Raw genomic sequence first — 22,116 nt, 5'->3', positions numbered from 1 at the left:
TACAACAGCATAGGTAAATTACAAGTTTGGGAAATGTGATGCTAATACTCGCTTTTCTTAAAATACGATCATACTGTTTCTCAGATATCCACTATACAAAATGCCTGTTTCTTAGCAGAAGATGTAACTCTCACAACTAGATGACAACAAGTATAGCATTATGTTGAATAGACCTTTATTAATAAAGTGGCAAGTGTTATTCATGAACTCTCCATTAGATTCATAAATTTTGATGCAATACTAGCAGCTCAAATAATGAGTATTAGCCTATCGTTTATTCATCATGAAGAACATACATACATATAAATGTCTGTCATGTGCAACTTTAAAGGGTTGAGTAGTTGGGTGATAGCCAGTGGTAATCATACCGAGAGCAGACCTATCGAAATCAAAGGATCTACTCACAGTATGTTAGCTGATTATCTTCTACAATAACATGCTGAAATATAATGAATTTGAACTTTCATTTTTGTATATGTTGTACCTTCTGTTAATTACCCTAACACACAACAATTCAAGTGTCGAAAGTTCAAGAAACTATACAAGAGCGCTATTTGAACTGGCAAGCCGTAACCAAACTTGTAGAGTAACTCATTACTTCACTTAATTTACAGCTAACAGGCTCAATATGACCATACTTGGAACATTCTTTATGAAGTCTGATCTCTAAAATGAATGGGAGCCTCCTGTATATTTTACAGTGAAGTCACATCTAGCAAATCAGTTTCTTCACTGTTCTCTAAATCTAACAATGGATTTAAAATATGCCTAACTCAGTGTTGGGTTTAAGCCTAAGAATACAAGTATGTCTTATTACAATTTTTTTTCTCTACAAATTTTCATTTTGTTTTGAAGGAAAACCCTCCACGAATATCAGAACACCCTCATCTTCCAATTTTTTCATCAACTACAACAACTTGCAAGAGAAAGAGAGAAGAAACCAACCAATAGAAGAACCAATAATAATGAACAAGCAAGGAGTAAAGTATGGTCACAAAAGAAAAGAAGATGCAGAGCATTAATTTGTTATATGTAATATTAGATATAGCCCTCAATCACCATTAGTGGGGGTTTTCCTGCATTTTTGCTCCCTTTTAGAAGGCTGAAGATGAAAAGGGCTTCGGTGGTCACTTTCTTTGAATTCCTACATGCACTACCAGCATCAAGTGGCCACAATTTATATATCTTAAAGAGAATTATTAGCATTATAATATAAGGAACTGTAATAATTAGGTAGTGAAAGAAAACCTACTTTATTCAACCACAGGGGAAACAAACCAGTACAATCCAATACATAGAGATCCAAGTGAGTCATGTTGAGAAATTTATAACCCATTTCTGGAGCTTATGTAATGTCCTAATGACATAAGTGTAGCAATTCAGATTCTTCATGTTCTTTCCCCCCAGAAAGTCTTATGGGGTCTATTTAGGCAACCTATATTGATAACATCTGAACAGCGATCAGATGCAACATGGAAACTGGATCAAGTTAGAGCTTTTCCATTCACAATTCATTTAAAAGCCCATTACATCTCATAATTAAATCCAGAAAATCCAGAAACTGTTTTTCCTTCACAAGAATGTCAAAAAAGTATACTGCTAAGTTGTTCTCTAGCTCAAGTATGACTCCTAACTTCAATCTGCCCTAAAGGTTAGAGCTCATTTTAATATGTAGGACAGTAACCTTCTTGCTATAGGGAAGAGGCTAGTAACATGCATTTTAATCTTAGAAAAGAGCATAGTAGAGCTGAAATAGAGGGTTATCTTTCAAGGAAGCGGAACAGCCAACAATTTAGGAAATGGTTGTTGTGTAAAGAGATATGCAAAACAGAAAAATTGTGATAAAATTCAATTTTATTTATGCAGCTTATCTAACTTTTTTTGCAAGGCTCATCAATATTGACTGTTGACTCATCAATATTGACTAGAAGTGTAGTATACATGCCACTTCGTAAAGTATTGCTTAATAGATCTAGATACTTCTTTACAATGCTTTAGACACTGACAGATTGGATCTGCACCAAAACTACACCCGTATTTCTTGAGTTAAAAACTGCAGTTTATTAACTGTACTTCCTTGAATACTTGTACATGTAGCTGCAATGATACATGTTTTTTTTGGCTCTACACTTGCTGGAGCACTGTTAATGCAAACTATTTGTTTTGACATTCTGCCTCATACTAAAAAAACAACCCTCCATAAAGTGCTTTCCAGCATCAGTGTTTTTCCTTAACTACTCTCAAAAGGCAAATGTTACCAAGGAGCTGGAGCTATCCCAAACATTCAATAGTCAAGAGAGCAAAAGTCACTACTGCTAGAAACAGAGAGCTTGGTCTTAGTCGTTGATCCAGAATTATTGCGTCCTCCGAAGAAATAGCCTGATGACATGAAAAGCAACACAGCAATTTATTTTTTGCTGGTTTTGAGCGGAACATGTGATCCCTTGATATTGAGCTTCTCCACAGAAGGTTTAGGCTTCCTGGGTCCCTCAATGGATACCCTTGGGCGGGGGGTCTTCTCTCTGAAATAGTATTTAGAAAGATAGAATACTTAATGTTTGGTTATCCAAAACAACTTGCACGATATTAGTTGGTCAAATAACTTAAAGGGAAACAGGTTAGGAAAAATAAGCGCACTGAACTCTCATAGCCAGATAACAACCAAGCAACCGCAAAGACTATACTGTATTATTATCAGTTTCCTCACAAAACTAGAAGGTGGAACCTGGGTTCAAATTCTCCCTCCCCTCTTTCATTTCATTTTAAGAATTACAAGACTTAAATCAATATACACCTATAGGTGTATATTGCAGAGACTTTCCTAACGGGAGAGGAACTGAAGTAGCCAGATATGACACAGCCTTTTACCCCCAGCCCAATTTACATTCATCTTAATCCATGCGGGACTATTAGGTGAATCCCTTGTTTCTTCCACAGGCTCTATTTTTCTGAAGGCCCTTCTCATGAAGGTGTCGAACTGAAACTGGAAAGTTCAGGATCAAGACTGGGTCTCCCACACCTGCAATCCAGCCGCAACACAAGTGTGCTTGCATGGGTGCATGGGTGGTGCATCACAACACTTGTCAACAGCAGTCAGCAAATGTTATTGCACAAAACTGTCAAAGCACAGCAGACATCTACTTCAACGAGAGCATTCTGACATTCTTTTTTCTCACAGAAAACTGGGAAAGCAGCGCAACAAGACAAGGTATAAATCATACCTCCTTGTTGCATCTTCCTTGTTTATCTGATAGCTGTTTCTATGTCTTGGTGCTTCTATACCATTTCTTGTTCCTGAGGGCTTGTACCTCAGAATCTCCTTTTGCCATTGTTCATCAAATGCACGAGCTTCACCTGTGCAACAAATGAAATTTTAAAGTGAGCATCCTTACTTTATGCAACCAGTGCAGTAAGTGTTTAAAGGTACTATAGCCCCATACAAAACACGAATAGGGGGTGAAGTGGAGAGGAAACAGATATACGGTACTAAATTTTATGTATATGTATGTGCACCTCTGTAAAACATTGGGAGAACTGTGTTACCCATGTAAGCCACAAGGTTTCTTACCTTCATCTAAATTGACAAATTCTTGATTCAGTTCCTCATCACCAGTTTTGTTGTTCTTGGCCTTCTGAACAACATGAGCACGATCTTGAATGTGATGACCAATCGACATTTTTTCAAGCCCAGTTTCAGAATCTTTAAGTGCTTTTCTGGTTTCTTTAATCTGTATACACACACACACACACACACACACACACATTAAAAAGTCACCACTGAGAAACAATATTTTCAGTTAGTATTTTGGATTTCCCTATTCAAGCAAACACAGTTATGAACACAGTGTATGCACATATATTCTCTGCTGTAAACAAGGAGTGAAGTGAAAAGAAAACAGAGTGTCAAACACACAACATATGCTAACATCTGAACACAACATAGAACCAAACACAGTTGGAGCTTTGCCTTCATTTGTACTGCAGCAGTTGCCACTTTGAAGAGATAAGCAGCTGTTCCATTTAAAAAACAGCTTCTTTCTTCAGCAGCAAGAACTGATGCAGCAAAAGGAGGGCGGACAAGGAAAATACCCAGTTGTGTACTTAATACTTTTCCCTGCATTCACTATTACTTGTTGAACTATGGCCACAACATGCAAGTCTATGATCCACCCAAAAGCAGAGCTGGGATCTATTCCTACCACCTCAAGGTCTTGATATTATTCTCTGTTAGAATGGTTTCAAAAACCACCAAAGTCTAATCTAAATATAGCCTGTGAATGGACCTTTCAGCTACAGAGATAAGTGTGTGTTGGTATTTGCTACATGAAAGGGACACCAACTATTAGTATGTCATGCTAACCAACTTGAAAATCTTGGCTTCTGCTTATCGGCATGCTCATAGGTATATTATTAGAAGCTTTTTGATAACCAAGTACTGGCTAGAGCTCTGAAGCGATCTGCTATATGTTATTTTCAACAGCCTTCTGCATATATATAATCATTCATGAACCTGACTTCAGGGTTCAAATTCAAATTTCTCAACAAAATTAGATGTAACAGCTGTGAGGAAGCAAATGAAAGGGCATCTTAAGCATTATATAAGCATTTAAAAGTCAAGTACTTGGTCTGAACAGATGACACCTATTTTATGCCACTGCCAGTTATTTGTAGCATTGTGAGATATATTCATGTGTATTGTTGCTTAGCTTCTTCAATGTTCCTCTTCAACTAATCTCACTGATAAATGTCATAAGAAGCAGTAGGCCAAGTTACACAACACAAACCCATGGTTTGGTACTATGGGATGAACTCTATGCTCACAAATTCACTTGTGCCCACCACTTAGTTGTCTACTTCCAGGAAACCACAGCAAACCACATCTAAATAGGGTTTGTACTTGCTCTGCAAACCAGGGTTGTAAATGGGGTTTAAAATGGTAAAATTACAATTTGTTTACCAGTTATGAACATGAAGATTTACAAAGCTTATGCTCCCTCTACATTATTACTGCCCCATCCTTCATTCAAAGTCCGTTGATTCATCTCAGTGGGGAACCCCCAAACCTCAAGAGACTAACTTACCCCTCCTGGAGCCACACGTGTCTGAGCTGAAGCCTGGAAAACCTTTGGAGGTTCATCACCCTTCTTGGAATAAGTCATCACTGAGGAAGAACTGAATGAGTGACCATTTGGATCAAGTGCCATTTTATCCTGAAATTTAACATAATAAATGATTAAGAACAGCGCAAACACCAAGACAGGAGTCCATAGCAGTAGCCTAGATTTTATGTTGTACATTGCTCCATTTATTAGGAAAGGTGAAAATCTTATGGGACTGCAACTCTCTCTAGTCTTCAAAATGCCATAAAGGCTGTTCTAAGCCTGCAAAGTGTTCAGAATGACTAAGCAGTGAAGCCATTCACTTGGAGAACAGAATTTAGAACCATGCTTATTTGTGTACATAACAGCAGATTGGTAAAAAGTTGCTTGCCTGGGCACCTGAAGCATGTAAAAACACACTCCATGACACCATATGAATTTAATGAAGAACGCTTGTGTAGTTTTTAGTTTAACATTAAGGAAAATACCAACTTACAAAATTTCTGTGCAATTCCATCATACTGTTTCTCATGTTTGACATCATTCTGTCCATTGCAGAGAAATGATCCCTGAAATCCATGTTCTGCCAGAAGAGAATTGAAAAGATAATTAGAGAGAAACATACATTCACCATGAGGTTCTTGACACCATTTATTTATTTATATATATATATATGCACACACATACATTTTTACTTTTTTGAAGGGCGCACCAGAAGAAGGGAGGCAACCACCTTAAATAACATTAAAAGCAAGCAAGAGTACCAGGGTAAAAAGAGTACAACAACAAAGATTCCATGTGTGTGAGGTGGTGAGCACATGATGCTTTTTAAACCAAGCATTTTGATTTGATTTGTATCTGTCTTTTTCCCTCCGCAGATCTAATAGCAGCTGGGAAGCAGGGAGTAATTCAGAGTGCAGAAAAGGCATTAGTTAGAAAGGCTTAGGCACCATCTTCCAAAGCGACACTTCCCCAATTTCCAAAGCAGCCCTGTGGGGTTTCTAATTAGCAAAACCAAAACCATGGCAGATCCCATGTCACCTCTAGTTTGGCCCTTAGTCTACTAGAGAGGAAATTGTGAGAAGCTTTTTGAAATATAGTTCTCTAGAGGGATCAGAAAGGCATTTCTCATTAACCTCAAATGAACTTGGTCAAAAGATGGACTGATTTCATGTAAGAACTTTTAGGATAGATTTCCCAGACATTGTAAAGTTCTGAAATCCTACTGCACAGTAACTGCCTGAAGTAACTATCAGAAAGGTAACTAAAGTAATGTAATGTTGGAAAAAAGCCAACTCGAAAAATGAAAGTGAATTTGAGAATGTTGCAAGGTATTAAAAGGCAACACTTTGTTGCTGCCTTTTTTCTTTTATACAGTATCATTATGTAGTTATTCACTGGGGTAAAGGGGACAAAAATTTATTTATTTAATTAATTTATTTATTTATTATCATTAAACGCTCAAAAAAGCTGCACTCTTTTCTATGGACTATTTGAATTGGCTAGGCCTAGATCAGGAATTTATGAGTTGATGAAAGAATCCAAGACTCAGATTCCAGTCTATGATTTATTATATGTAATTTAGGAATAAAATTTCACTTGCTGCAAAGGAAAATATGGTCTGTTGAGAGTGCACAACAAGTAGGCTTATATGAAAGACTGTTGACCTGGCTCCAGTGTCTGTTATGATTTCTCAGTTACCAAGGCTTCCGTTTACACAGATACCATTTGTCACATGCATTCCAACCGATGGATTACTAGCACAAGACACATGAAACATTAGCAGAAGCATGCAAAAGCCTTTATAGGAAGTAAACTGGGCTCACTGAGAGGATTAATGTAAGATATAACGGTGACTTTATGTACCATGTGTAGTGAAAAATGCGGGAGAAAAACCGAGGTGGTGCAGGTTTGGCTTTATGCAGCCAACCCTTCCTGTGAGCCCCTGAGAGTGGCCCAGTTGGGGCTTGATTGCCCAGATTAGGAGCCCTTATATGCACAGGTGACAGCTGTGGAGACATCCAGCCCCACCTGGTTGAGGCAGGTACAAATAGTGCAGGGCAACGTGGTTGAGGAGGAAGAGGATAATGGACCAAACACTGCTGAGGCTTCCCACAGTTGAATCTGGTGGGGGGGGGATTGTTTCTTTGGAACTGTTCCTATGGGGTTATTTCTCGTTGTAAGAAGGTTTACTGTTTGAGGGGTTTTGTGTTGTTGCTGTTTGATGAGGTTTTCCTATTCTGTACAAATAAAAATATCTTTTCCCTCATAGACTGACTACCAAAGATCTTTTAAAGAACCTGCAGGGTTAATTGGCAAAACACTGTGTGCCCAAAAGCTTCACATTTGTTGGCAATTAAACCCAAATTCTGTGCAGAACTGGGCACATCTTATAGATATTTGCTTGGTATAGTATATTTTTCTATGCTAGGCTTCAAACAGATCTGTAATTTTTGAGAAAAGGGCCAGGGAAGCAGAAAGAAAGTGGAGCAAATAAAGGAATGGCCAGGGAAACTGAACCTGTGGCATTAACTTCCAAGCCATAATTTCTGGAAGCTTCATCAAAGCATCTCTTGATTGTTTAAACTTCAACCGACAATAGTAGTACCTATACATTTATAAACTGTCTCCTGGAATTATGCAGACTAGAAAATACAGAAGTTGCTGTTCTTATAAGTCCAATGCTCCCTACATTCCATGACCAGTGAACCCACAACCCTGTGGAATACACTCGGATGCAAAACATACTGTGGAGAAACAATTCAGATTGAGAAGAAAATTACTAACTTCAAAATTATAATAGTCCTAGACAAAGCACAGAAAGAAAAGGAAGCAACTTTTCAAGCTCAGCAAGAAGTCAGCAACAGAATGCCAACAATTAAGAGTCAAAGTTGTTAGATAAGCTTATGAAGACAACCAAACTTCAAAGCATATCCCAACCACATTTAGCTAGACTGTCTCTCTAGCATCAAGTAAAAGGCATTATGAGATATCCATTCTACACTTAACGGATTGTGAGGGAGGAAAGAAATAATTTTACTGCTCTTTATCCTCTTGCAGGCAGAGAAGCCAATGAGTTCAAATCTGCACTTTAACACTGAAGAGGGGACCAGAGCATTAAAAGAATTAACATTTTAAAAAACAACTGTTTGCAGACCCCCCAAGACAATGTTACAAGGATTGGGGGGGGGGCATCGCAGATGTTCACTGCTTCTTTAAAAGCTATGTGAGTGCTACTGTGCTGGAAAAATCCTGCAAAATAGCAGGCTATATACCACAGAGCAGTGCAAGGCACACAGATGCGCAGAGTCTCACTCATCACTAAAGGCAGGGGTAGGCAACATTCTAGACGTTGTTGGACAATTCTCATCAGTCCCAGACAGCATGGCCAATGGTCAGTGATGATGGAGGTTTAGTCCAACAACATATAGTCCAACAACATATAGAGGGACAGAGGTTCCCTGCCTTGAGTAATGGTATCATAGACATTATCACACTCCACAGCAACAGCAGTGGACATGCCAACAGGAAGAAGGGGGAAGACGTACTTTGAGCAAAAGAAGAAATCAGTAAACAAACAAGTTTTTCCAACTTGAATGCTGGGAAAATGTGGTGCCTCTATAGTAGAAGTACTACTTTTCAACATTCATTTGAAAAAGGTCTCGGAAGAAACCCAAAGGTGGATAAAGAGTCCTTAAAGAAGTTTCTGGGTATCTACCACATTTCACAGAAATGTTATTCAATGTCAAAGGAGAGAAGCCCATGTCACTAGCATAGTAGACTCAAAGCAGAACCAGCCACTTGCTTGATATAGTGCTATTCTCTAATAACGTAACTTTTTGGAATGTGCACTATTCTATGCATATTAAAAAGAAATAGCATGAGTCCAATAAATAACGTTCTAGACCTCTCTCAATGCAAATACCACTACTGTACTCCAATTCATTGTAACAAGAACAGTTCAGAGACTTTATGGAAAACGTAAGAATGTTTTTACCCTTGTGGCAATTTATTTCATGCATGCAGAAAAGAGAGATGGTCCTACATATTAGCATAGGAAGTTTAATAGTTAGTTCACAAATGGGGGGGGGGAATTCTAAAATGCATTTCACAAGGCTTTCTGCATTGTGGGAGGGGGCCGAAACAGAAACAGACAGACATGCCCACATCAGCAAAAAATTAAAAACTCGTGTTTGTTTAGTATACTAACCATGCCACCAAAACCGCCAAAAGGCATAAGGGGGAAACTCATTCCCTGAAAGAGAAATACCAGCTCATATAAATTACTGCATTAGTGCTATTGTCTAAAGCAGCCTTCACCAACCTGGCAACCTCTTGATGGGAGACTACAACTCCCATCAGCATGGCAAAGTCTGGTCTAAAGAATGAAAGCATGCAGGGTACATTCAGTTTGTGGTTTTTCATGAAATCTTCAGCTGCTATTTGCATAAGTGGCACAGCTCACTCTTTTTGCCACTTAGTTTACCTTCTAAATTTTGAGTGACATTTTCACCTTACTGAAGAGGCTGTATGTGCTATTGGTCCAGGCAAATGTGTTGTACCATCATCTTGCCTTGTCTCCTTTTTTACTGGAACTTTTGTCACCCCAACACTTGAGTTTTTAAACTGTTAAATTCCAGCATTGTACTTGATCACCTAGGAATTTCATAAATTTCCAGCTGCAGATTTAATATGCTATAAACTAACTTAGTTATGTCATAATCCCAGAGCTCAGCTAACTTCATTAACCTGTCTTATTACCGCTGGCCCATTTGAGACAAATTGGGACAATTTGGGGAGCAAACCAGTGCAAATGGAATCTTGCAAATTCAGCACTGTTCACACAACAACTTTTTGAAAACTGAGCCTACACTTCCAACAGAGTGGAAGAGGAAACTTGTATGCAGGAGATGTATTTTTTAATTATTTATATTTTATTGAAAACATTTCAATTAAACAAAATAATGTGCAAAAGACAAAAAAAGAAACTAAAGATGCATAAAAAATACAACAAAAAGAAAAGAAAGAATGGAAAGAAAAACACTATAATTCTATACATACTAGTCAAATACAAATGCATTTAAATGAAAATTTTAATTTAATCAATATATATTTATTTTTAACGTACTATATTTTTTATAAATGCAGGAGAAGTATTTTACGGTTTCTTCTGGGACAGAGAAGGACCAAAAACTAAAGTGAATACTATTCTGGATGGGCCTTTAGGACAACAACATGCTTATATCACCAAGCATTAGAGATCTGTATTTTAGTATACTGACCATGCCACCAAAACTGCCAAAAGGCATAAGCGGAAAACTCGCTGCCTGAAAAAAAAGCATTAGTTCAAGTAAATTTGTATATTAGTAACATGGTTTAAAGATTAAAATACAAAAGGAAGGCATGCCCAGATCACCAGAAGACAGAGTTTAGCATTTAGTATACTAACCATGCCACCAAAACTGCCAAAAGGCATAAGGGAACAGCTCATCGTCTGAAAGAAAAATATCACCTTATGTGAATTGCTGCACTACAACGATGTGTCAAATGGTTCAAATTAATAGGGGGGAAACTAAAAACTCCCTAACTCAAATTTAAATAAGGCACAGCATAACCAAAACAATAAAGGACCAAAATAGATGTGACGGTGGCAGCCGTACTGTTTACATGTAAGCAGGGGATGGGTTAAATTATTACTACTGGAGGGATAAGAGACAAACCCTCCACCACGTAATCTTCTTATGATCCATTATCCAAACTCTTCCCATCACAACCTGGATCCATTATCTGACGTGAACTAGGCTGAGTGAACAGTGCCATGGACAACAAGCTTCAGACAAGTAAGACAAGGGAAGCAGAATTATTCCATTCCTCTCACTCCTATGCATCCCTTTTGATGCTACAATTAGATGCCCCCCACCCCTGCTTTGTACATGACCAGGGAAATGACATGAAGAAAAAGGGCTGCTTCTGTCACATCTAATGTGGTCCCCAAGATAGGCACTTTCAATTTAAACATAGTTTATACTAAGGTTTGAATACATGTGCTTTTGTGTACCAAAGTATTGCCATGTACCTTTAAGTTCTGTACAGTACTTTACAATTTTCCTGCTTTTCCAGACACTCAATTCTATTTATTGAGTATTAGCCAGTTCAGATGGAGAGAAGTTGATTAAAACCAACAAATCTGTTCCTACTCAACAGATAAATTTTGGTAACTAAATTTCAAAGAGCTAGAATAAACTGCAGGTCACAAAAATTAAAATAAGTGATGCAGCTACTCTGCTACAAGCATTCATTTTATGTAAAAGCAAGAGATTAATGTAGAGTTAGCAATGAAATACATACATATTCCCTAAAATATTCATAGAACCCTGGCGTTAAACCAAATAATCTCTCCCATGTCAGCAGTTTCAAAGGTCATTGCAAAGAAGTTCTGAGTAAATCTATCACCATATACAGAAGGGTCTGACTTATAAATCCACAGTGAAGAAATTATATGCTAGTACACACATATAAATAGTTGATGCTATAAACACCATCTAATATGAGAATTCAGCCAACTGGTCTTGAATATCTCTGCATGAAAAAATGAGAGTCTGGATATAAATCTGAATTCACAAAAGCATACATGAAAGGTATACTTACATCAAGCTATCGCATCAAAATGCATTTTACTACAATGGTCATTTTGTACTTATTCATTTAACACTATGTTTTACAAAGCAAAGGGTCATGGACATGCAAAGCCAACTCTGCCCATCTATAACCTACCATCTCTATCCCCTTCGATCCTAAGATTCATTTATTTATTTCTATCCTCATGTAATCCCTACTCCTTTGTTTCCCCAGAGTCAGAAAACTTCATTTGGCTCCTGCAACAGTAACTTTACTTTATTCTGGAGGGCAGGAGGAATTCAGACGCACACTTGGAACATCTTCCCAGCACTCAACCAAAGATGAGTATTTATTCAGATAAGTGATGCTGCCACAGCAGCCTGTTTTGCAATACAGTAAAAAGTACCGTAAGCAAGCTTATGCACATTCAATTTGTGTGCATTCAGCTTTACGTGCTTGGGGGGAAATAAAAACAATTAAAAGGGGGCAGAAAGGGAACAGGCATCTAGGGGAAAAGACTTTGGCAATCCCACCCACCATTGCACCTCATGTGTTTTGACTAAATGCAGTTTTGGCTTTAGGTGCAATCCCCAGAATGTAACCCCCACATAAGTTGCAGTCTTACTGTATATTGTTTGTCCTTCCACAAATACGGACTAGAAGCTTTTCAGCAGCAATGCTCTAATTGGTGTTAAGATTAATCTCTTAACAAAGGAACATTTTTAACATTACGTATGACCAATCCCAATTAGACTACTGATGGCTGCAAATTTTCTAAGAAGCTGGTTGCTTCATGTTAACTGGGCCTGATTTCATTAAGAGAAAGGAAAGGAAATAATAATGCTAAATAACAGACAAAAGCAATACTGTACGTGGAAGTAACATAAGCTCACATCATTTCAGAGGGAGAATCATTTTAAACATTACTCTTAGAGAACTTGATTGTTTCCAGGTTTCTACACATTATGTCCTTGTAAAATGAATGCAATAACACACAGTCTGCATAAATCCAAGACAGTCATCATCACAGCAGCCTTACTTCCTAAATGCAAAGCCCATCCAGCTGGGTAATTCTATCCCCCAGTCAGACTCTTACTGCTTTGGTGTATCCTTCTGTAACTGGATATATTGAGACCTAGGATTGTTTTCAACTCCTAAAAAAGCATTGCACTCTGGTTATAAACTGCTGCCCCTTTGTATGCTTATGCTTGTAGTAATTTCATGAAGAGCTTACTAGGGTCCCCCAAAACACATTATAATCCTAAATAGCATTCTTACAAAGTTTGGGGTTTTTTAAGACCATAAAAAGTCACATACAATATACAGTGTCAAGATACATAGAGTCATTGAACTTTAAAATAATCTGCCACGTGCAACACAGAGTGTTGTATGTATACTCTACTTCAAAAGGTAAGACACTATTTCAGCTGCTGTCAACTACCATGATTTTTTAATTTATTTGTTCAAAACACAATGCTAGGCTACAACTCTCATCATCTCTGAACATCAACCTTGCTGTCTGGGACCAATGGAAATTCAAAGTTCAAAACATCCAGCAGGCTAAAGGTTCCCCAGCTCTGCTACAGAGACATTTTAAGACACAACTAAATGACTAAACAACAACAACAAAGCATATAGATTGGTCAGCATCAAATACTTAAAAAAATAATACTTTGCCATTGCCAGAAAAACAAGCTTGTAAAAAACTTGAATGGCTGAAAGAACTCTATTTAGAAACAGTGCTTAGGCAGTCTCTGTGTGTTCCAACAATTGTTGTACCAACTTGGCCCATCAATTTAAATGCAATTGTTTCAGATAGGTGAATTGAATTGGCATACTTACAGATACCAAGTATGTTTATAAGGAACATATTCTGGGCCCTTTTCTGTTCAACCAGGTCAGAATAACTCCCCGATTTCTGATCCATGTAAGGTATGAATCTCCACAGCCAAAAAGATTTCTACTGTCCAGTGTAGAGTTGTGCAATGGTTTAAGGTAGCTTCCCAAGTTCTAACGTACTCTCTTAGATGTGCAATATGTATGGCAGGCAATCAGAGCAAGAGTGTTTGGAATTTGTTTTTTAAGTGATAGCAAATAAAATGTGATGGCTTTAATGGGGGTGTTTGCATTGCTCTATCTGGTCTTTTTTAAAGACAAATGATTAATTAACTATGTATTCTTTTCTGAATTGTAGACATAAGCCTGTAATTCAAAGCAGGGGTGGGGGACCTCTTTCAGCTCAAGGGCCACATTCCATTCTGAGCAACCTTTTCAGGGTCACATAACAGTCAGTACAGCAGCTAATGTCATTTTTTTACTTCTGTACAATACACTAGTTTCTGCATACATTCCCACACACCCCTGTATCCTCCTGGAGACAAGCAAGAGCTATTATCAGAGTTCAGGGAAACGTTTGACTAAATATAAGTTCCCAGGCTTGCAATTGCAACAAAAGATGGAGAAGCCCAAGTGCATCTTTGCATATCTGATTAAATGTTTAAGCATTTGCTGAAATGTCTGGTGCTGCTCACAAAAGCAGAACTGATCTCAAGCAAACCCAACTGTTACATTACAAATAGAAATGCTTCTAAACTAGAAGCACAAGATCTGGTGGCTACCCTGCAGGTGACAGTTTCTGCTGCTGCTAGCTTTATTAAAGCATCAGTTCCCACTGTATAGGTTACTTATCTTGGCACAATTCCACACCCCCTGTGGTTATGTTACCCATGAATGCAAATTCCACAGGCTTAGTTTTGACACTAAGTAGCCAACAGAAGATATTGTAAAAGTCAACACACCTAAATAAATACAGAGTCTTCCAAACCCCAGGAACCAAAACAAAAACGTAACCATAACATTATTTTGAAGCAGAAATATTACTTTATCATTACACAAGTGGATACCTTGTACAATACGTAGTGAATATAGAAGTAAAGCAAAAAGTGTTACAGTTTCATATTTGAAGTTGCTACGTCTATTAAGTTTCCTGTCAATTTATTTAAGTTCTATATCAGCTGATGCCAAGACTTGCAATATCAGCAAGACTGCAACCCTAACCATGTCCATTCAGAAGTTAAGTCCTTTTGAATTCAATGGGGCTCACCATTAGGATTGCAGCCTTACATGGAATATACTATCACGTCACTAAGCATGATGTTATAGTACTGTTACAGGTTTGCATAATCAGATAAACTTAAGAATCAATTTGCCAACTAATACATCTTTCTACAGGAGATGGGATCAGTTAGAATGCAAGTTTCAACACCTTAAACCATGTTTAGTTTATTTGCTCCATGACTTAATATTCTAGGTTTTGGTGGTTAGTTACAAAGAGAGTTAAACATCATTATCTCTCATTTACATGTGAGATGCACCAAGCGTAAACTGATTGGCCTAAGTACCAAACCATCAACTGGGGGGAGTGAAGAAGCAAGCTGAGATCCACCATACTTTGTCACTGATTACAGGTAATCTGCAAGACTATAAGATGACATACCTTGTGATTGTCTCTCAAAGCAACCTGAGAATCAGGACGTCCTCTTTGATGTAGAGCTCCTTCCCCACCATCTTTAATTGAGAGAAATGGATCTCGTCCAAAAGGTTCAGAAAGGAAACGACGCATATGATCATTGTGTGCGGCAAATGGATCCCTAAAGATAATATTAAAGGGGGGAAGAGAGTGAAACAACTCATATATAGCCATGCATTTAAGAAAAACAGACAAGATTCCAAGGTGTAAAACTGGAGAGAGTGCAGTGTTTACCCTACTTAGGACAGCCACGGTATACTGCTGTCTTAAAGTAAAATCAATACACATTTTGCTGTTACACAAAGAATATTAGGAAGTGGCATACCCAAAACAGTGACTCATACAGAGAGGCAACACAACATCCTCTAAGGTCAGATAATTTTGTAACAGGTAGAATGGGTTCATTCAATCATTATCACTCCTAATGCAGTCAAAATAAAAATAAAAAATCCTTCCAGTAGCACCTTAGAGACCAACCAAGTTTGTCATAGGTATGAGCTTTCGTGTGCATGCACACTTCTTCAGATACACTGAAACAGAAGTCACCAGACCCTTATGCACTCCTACTGCAGACACACAACAAAATTTATTATTCTGAAAGGAAGCCAATTGAAAGGCTTTTAGAGCTTTATAGGAGTCTAAACCATTTCTCTGAGCATGCAGGTAGTTCTTCCAACTGACACTGGTGTGTTCTGGCATCCAGTTTAGAAATGACTGAGATAGTGTATATAATTGTTCTGTTTGTCTGCAGAATTTATTTATTTATTTATTTACAGAAAAGCTTTATTAGAACAGATGGTTCAGTACAAGAGACCAGCCACAGCAGATGACTGTAATATCAAGAGTGTGATAATACAGAGCACTTCTTGGCTAAATAAATGCACAGGACTGTCTTTTGCAGGAGGGAAACTGCTTCTGCACCTGTCTGCGCTATTCAGGAAAAAAACTTGGCAGGACCAGAAAACATTTTGACTGAGATCAACTAGAGCTTCCCTGGAACAGCTGCTTCGTCAGGGAGACATTTATAACCAATTTTATCCTAGACAGTATTTCTAGCTTGCCAGATCAAGATCTCTCCTTGTGAGGCTGAGGAAGCTTTCATATTAGTACACTGTTTTAGAAATTAATTCCAATGTGAAATAGCCCTATCCACTTGCATGATGATCTAGTCTGCAATGTCTAGAATAGTACTTGCTATTACAATTTCAGTTACAATTACAATTTTGTAATTGTTTTATTTTGTAATAGTTGGGAGTCCTGAATTTTGGGAAAGAGTTCATAAAATTGTGAGATTTGAACTAGGAGCTTTGTAGTTCACACTTCCTTTCCCTATACTGATAGGATTCTTTTTCTCAGACTACCATTACATGTTGGCAGTTTCTATATAGGACTTTGTGCATTGCTGGTCTCGGCCTCTATCCATGGTTCTATTGCTTCCCACATTACACAGCATGGGTTCTATTAACAGGCACTCCCTCATGTCACTCCAAATGCAAAAGGGTAGGCAGGCTGGCCTTCTATGCAATGAATTTTCACTTCAAACATGAACCAGACAATCAAGAAACCAAAACAAAGATCCTGCAGAGACGATTCCCAAAATGCTCTAGTGGGTGCTTGCTGTGCACTTTTCAAACTTAATTCCTGCTAAATTGCAAAGGAAATTAAATGACTAGTAAAAGAAATTAGGTGCAGTATTGAGGCTCAGAGTCAGTAATGAACCCTTTGATCCCAATCCAGCAACAGTACTGTGGACCTTCTAGAAGTGGAGTATCCACAGGCCAGTACCTTTGCTTTATTTGCACCTCCCGTCAATTTCTTCCTAAGCAGCAGCAAGATACCTTTAGACTTCTACATAAAGACTAAAAGGACAAGATTGTGGTTAAAAAGAGGGAGGATCGAGTGCAAAGGAAAGAACCTGCCTGTGCATGCAAGCCTTTGGATCAGTGCCACTGCATTTCAATACAGTAGGAGTTGGCTGCAAAGCTGACATAAAAACTGAGAACCTTGTCAAGGACTTTAAAAGAGCAATCTAAAAAGTTGCTGACACTGTGTAAAACCATCCACAAGTTCCATTCAGATTTCAAAGGATGTGACCTTGTACAATTTTAGCTTAAGGGAATACACCAAAGACAGGATTGGGTGTGTACTAACTAAGGGAGTTCCCAAAACAAAAACACCTGCATATACTGTGTTAAGAAAGCATTAGGCCTCCTGAATCCAGCTTAAACTGAGCTATATAATCAAGACAGATTACAATTTTTAAGTATGTACCTAGGCATGAAGATGGCCCACTGAGTTATATAACTTCTGTCTGGGCATTCATCAAGCAAAAGCTAATATCAGATATGGGTTTTAAACCCATTCCAGGTTTAACCAGGACATAAAAGTTAAAAGGTCAACCACAAGCTTGCTACATAGGTCCTCCCCCACCATATCAAATGCTGAAGTTATTTAGGGTTGCTCACAAACATGTAATTAAAGGAAAGTTGCAGAACTTCAGATCCTATACATGTTGAGTGTAAGCCACACAGAGCTCAATTAAACATATAGAGGATCACAGCCTTATTTTTTTATAATACCCATCTACTCAGCCTTATTTCCAGGTAAGCCTATATAGGATTCCAGCATTAAAGGGGGAATATGCAGTGTTTACTCAGAAGTAAGTCCCATTGTGATCAATGGGTGTTATTCCCTAGTAAGTGTGTTTAGAATTAACCAGATACAATGCCTGACATATATAAAATTTATATAAAAAAGAAGAATGATTCCCAGGTGCATTTGGCCTAGATTTCTGCAGGAGAAAAGTAGTATTTTAAGCTATTTAAAAGAACATAAATTCTTTTCTCTCCCCCCATCCCATGTTCTATTGTGACAGGACAAAATGAAATACCGGTACGTTATATATCATTTTCCATGAATTGAAGAAAATGTTTAAAATAACATTTGTGAAAAAAACAGAGGCTTTTTTTGTTAGGCATTTTAGGTACAGAGATTCTGAAAGAGCAGAAAAGACTATTTATGTATGCAACAACAGCAGCAAGAATATTACTGGCCCAGAGATGGAAAGATAAAGTTCCAACCAAAGAAGAATGGCTAATGAAGATGATGGACTATGCTGAAATGGCAAAATTGACCGGGAGAATCAGAGACCAGGATGAGAAGTAGTTTAACAAAGAATGGGAAAAATATATACTGTATATTCCTGCGTATGACTACTTTTTAACCCAGAAAAATCTTCTCAAAAGTCGGGGGTCGTCTTATACACTGGGTCGTCTTATTAATACAGCGAGTATATCCCAAACTCTATATTTTAACTGGAAAAGTTGGGGGTCGTCTTATATGCCCAGTCGTCTTATACACCGGTAATTTATTTAAGAGAACATTGTAAACAACTAAAAACTTTGGAAGGAGTAGGGTAATACTTGTAATGTACAAAACACAATGGAAAGAGGTAATAATGTTGTTAACAAATTAGTTAAAATATGGATAAACTGAAAGAAAAAGGGATTGACATTGAAAACCAGAGAAGGGCGGTGGGAAGTCTTGGGATTCTGAGAATCCTAAAAGTGAAGGCAAACGATATGTTTAAATTGTAATATGTTATGTAAAACTCTCTCTCTCTATCTATCTCTATCTCTCTCTCTCTATATATATATACAGCGGTACCTCGACTTACGAATGACTCGACAACCGAATTTTTCGACTTACGAATGGGGCAAATGGCCGCACACTTACGAATTTCTCAACATCCGAACGGAAACCGGCTGTTTTAGTTAGGGTTTTTTCAACTTTTCCGCTTCCAATGCATTCCTATGGGAAATCGCGTTTCCAATGGCGCTTTTCGACTTACGAATTTTTCGACCTACGAAGGTGCCTTCTGAATGGATTAAATTCGTAAGTCGAGGCACCACTGTATATGAAATAAAAATTTTATGCCTTCTGATTTTCAGTACTTACTCAACATAAAAAACTCAGTTGCAAAAGGGTCATTAATTGTTCTCTAAAAAATGTCTTTAATTGTTGTGCTTTTCCTACTGTGCACTTTCATGCTATTTCATGCTACTGGAGAAGTAACAATGATAAAGGGAACACATTAAAAGATGCTAGGCTTCTGAAAGTAAACACAGAAACAACAACCACTTCTTTGTTATCTGGAAAAAAAAAACAACAACAGCATTTTAAAAAGGCTTTAGAATGGCATCCCTTTCAGCATATCAGCATGAAACTTAAAAACTTCTTGGGAGCAAGAGAAAATAGCCTTGTTTATAGGTGCCACTTTCAGCACCTTGGAAACATGGTAAAAACCCCTTTACTCCCAGGTGCTGAGAACAGCACTGCTCACACCAAATCTTAGCAAGGCACCAAAAGAACACTCCAACCATTCTTTTCCTAAGGAGGCCAGTGGCTCAGTTCCAGAACTCTTGGGAAGGCTTCACACACACACCAAAAAGGAGGGGACCAGGGGTACATTTAAAACCAACAGCTTGTAGGGCAAGCTTTCATGAACTACAGCCCTCTTCTTCCATTGCACGCCTCAAGTAGGCATAACTTACTTTCGTGGGAGTAGAAGGACTAGTCTGGACTGGACCCAAACTTAACTTGGGGCCCCCCAAGGAAATCAATGAGGCCACAAGGCAGTTATTATCGCTTCGATTTAAGAGCCTGCACCCAGATGCAGCGAGGACATGAAAATGCAACTTTTTAATTGCGCCTTCGCAACGGGGGTGGGGAGGCAAATTCTGCTGAAGTGAATATGCAAGGTTGGGGCATAACTGCCAAGTTCTCCCTTTTTTTTAAAGGGAAATTTCCTTATGCTGAATAGGCTTCCTCGCGAGAAAAGGGAAAACTTGGCAGCTATGGGGTGGGGTGGGGGATAATAAAAGAGAATTCAGCCACCTTAAAATGAGGGGCGGGGTGAATTATTGTTGTGCTTGAGCCCGCCCCCCCCCATACATACACCGTCAAGCTCAGCTCTCTCTCTTTTTGACACGTCTGGAGAGAAGGAACGTCAGAAAACGGTCGGCGGGGGTGTGACAAGAAGAGGGAAAGACAACGGAGAGATGCGCATCCCAGCGGGGGATGTCTCGGGGGCAAATGGGGGAAACAACGTCGCCGCCTTCACCGCCTCCCTCCAGGCGACGCTGTGAGGGACGGAGCCCCCTCCCCCCCCACGCACCCCGCCCCCTCATAAGCCAGGCCGACCCTCCCTCCCCCTCACCGAAAGAAAGGATCCTCCTCGAAGATTCTGGACCAACCCCCGAACATGGCTCCGACTCCTGAGGCGCCTCTCTCGCTTCTCCTTCAGCCCGCCGCGTCCCGCTCGAGGTGTTGCAGCCGCTCGCGGGCCTCCCCTGACGACGGGCTCTAAGGAGGCGAACCTCTCGTTCCGCCGCCACGCCCCTTTCCCCTCGCCACGCCCCCCTCGGAACGTGCGCTTCTCTTTCCCATTGGCCCTGGCGAGCATCCAACATGGCGGCGGGCGACAATAGGGCAGGAATGCTGCCATGGCAACGGGCTCTGAGGCAGGGCCTCCCTACTGGGGCCTGGCTGCCTTAAGTGGTCTTCAGTTCACTGTTCCTCCGCCGCTGCCGCTGCCGCTCTCCCTCCGCCCCAAAGTTCTGGCTTCCGGGGAGAAGCTACCCAGCATATGGGGATCGCGGTGCCAAGGAGGCAGCTTCGGAGTGCGCCGAGTTAACATGAAGGCTGCCCGCCCTTCCTTCCTTCCTTCCTTCTTTCTTTTTATCCATCCTTGAGGGGTGTTTTTGTTTTTTAATTTTTTTTTAAACAGGAGTCTGATATAACAACGAATACATAAAACGCGTACACATCTTACAAACGAGAGAGACCAGCAGCAGGTCTAAAAAGCAGGATAATATATCTGAGTTAATTGGTTTTTTTAATATGTAATTTAAATTGCACACTGCTTTGATGTATTTTCCAACTCTCGTATCATTTTTGTGAGGTGACAACCAAAACTATACACAGCATTATCAGAATAATTTGTTTTATTACCACCCCGCACCTTTCCCAATGCAGCTGTATCATGGATTAGTGAGCACATTTAGTTCAGAACAGGCTTCCTCAAGCTCGGCCCTCCAGATGCTTTTGGCCTACAACTCCCATGATCCCTAGCTAGCAGGACCAGCAGTCAGGGATGATGGGAATTGTGGTCTCAAAACATCTGGAGGGTCGAGGTTGAGGAAGCCTGGTTTAGAAGCAGTAAATGAAGGTGCTGGAAGTAGAAAGTGGCCTCTGTTTTAGGAGAGTATGATAATGATGAATGAGGGGAGAGAGAGAAAGAGAAAACGCAACAACCTTCCCTTTATTGATGAAACTTTGTAAGCCTTGCACACCCACCCAATCTTTTGAGGAGTGTGAGATTCCAGGGGGTTGGGAGCTTATCCAGGGTTTGTGTTTCTCATTTGGAAATGAGAAAAAACAGCAGAGACTGTGGTGTCTTTATTTACACATATATACAACCTTCGCTGGAGGGGTTCTAAGCATTACACACCAAGAGGGTCCAGTTCCTCCAATTCCTGCAACCTCTGATTCAAACTGTAAGCCCACCTTGTACTCTGACCCAGTGCCGGATTTACATATATATATTTTTAAGATAATTTTTATTCATTTTATAAGAAATAACAATACGACAAAACAAACAAACAGACAAACAAAACAAAACAAAAGAAAATTATTATATAAACCTAATTTTCCATAACATCTTGGGGTAACTTCCCTCAAACACTTCCTTCTGAATTTCATTATATTGCATCCTTAGCAGTTTATTCCAGTTTATTTAATTTAATTAAACCATTGTCACTTAATTCTTTACTTATTTCTACATTTGTTATTTCTAACTTTCAATCCAAA

At 39.1% G+C, this 22,116-nt stretch overlaps 1 protein-coding gene across 8 annotated transcripts; it reads right to left on the bottom strand.

The window, feature by feature from the left end:
- Positions 1 to 1,836: 1,836 nt before the first annotated feature.
- MLF1 (myeloid leukemia factor 1) lies at positions 1,837 to 20,599 on the bottom strand. 8 transcript variants are annotated; one of them, XM_035133250.3, is made up of 10 exons: positions 20,465 to 20,599; positions 15,214 to 15,367; positions 10,549 to 10,593; positions 10,382 to 10,426; positions 9,310 to 9,354; positions 5,596 to 5,682; positions 5,082 to 5,210; positions 3,569 to 3,728; positions 3,222 to 3,354; positions 1,837 to 2,522 (listed from the first exon to the last, which is right to left on the bottom strand). In XM_035133250.3, exons 1-10 carry the CDS (start codon positions 20,509 to 20,511, stop codon positions 2,408 to 2,410), a joined length of 960 nt encoding a protein of 319 aa, XP_034989141.1. In that variant the 5' UTR covers positions 20,512 to 20,599; the 3' UTR covers positions 1,837 to 2,407. The 8 variants fall into 8 exon arrangements, with proteins under 8 accessions (XP_034989141.1, XP_088525263.1, XP_034989143.1 ...); XM_088669137.1 differs by lacking the exon at positions 9,310 to 9,354; XM_035133252.3 differs by lacking the exon at positions 10,382 to 10,426.
- Between the last annotated feature and the right edge of the window lie 1,517 nt (positions 20,600 to 22,116).

This window comes from Zootoca vivipara, chromosome 5, assembly GCF_965207765.1.
Source record: "Zootoca vivipara chromosome 5, rZooViv2.hap1.1, whole genome shotgun sequence".
Taxonomy (NCBI): Eukaryota; Metazoa; Chordata; class Lepidosauria; order Squamata; family Lacertidae; genus Zootoca; species Zootoca vivipara.
The sequence above is the reverse complement of the archived record's forward strand: the minus strand, read 5'-3'. Positions and strand labels throughout refer to the sequence as shown.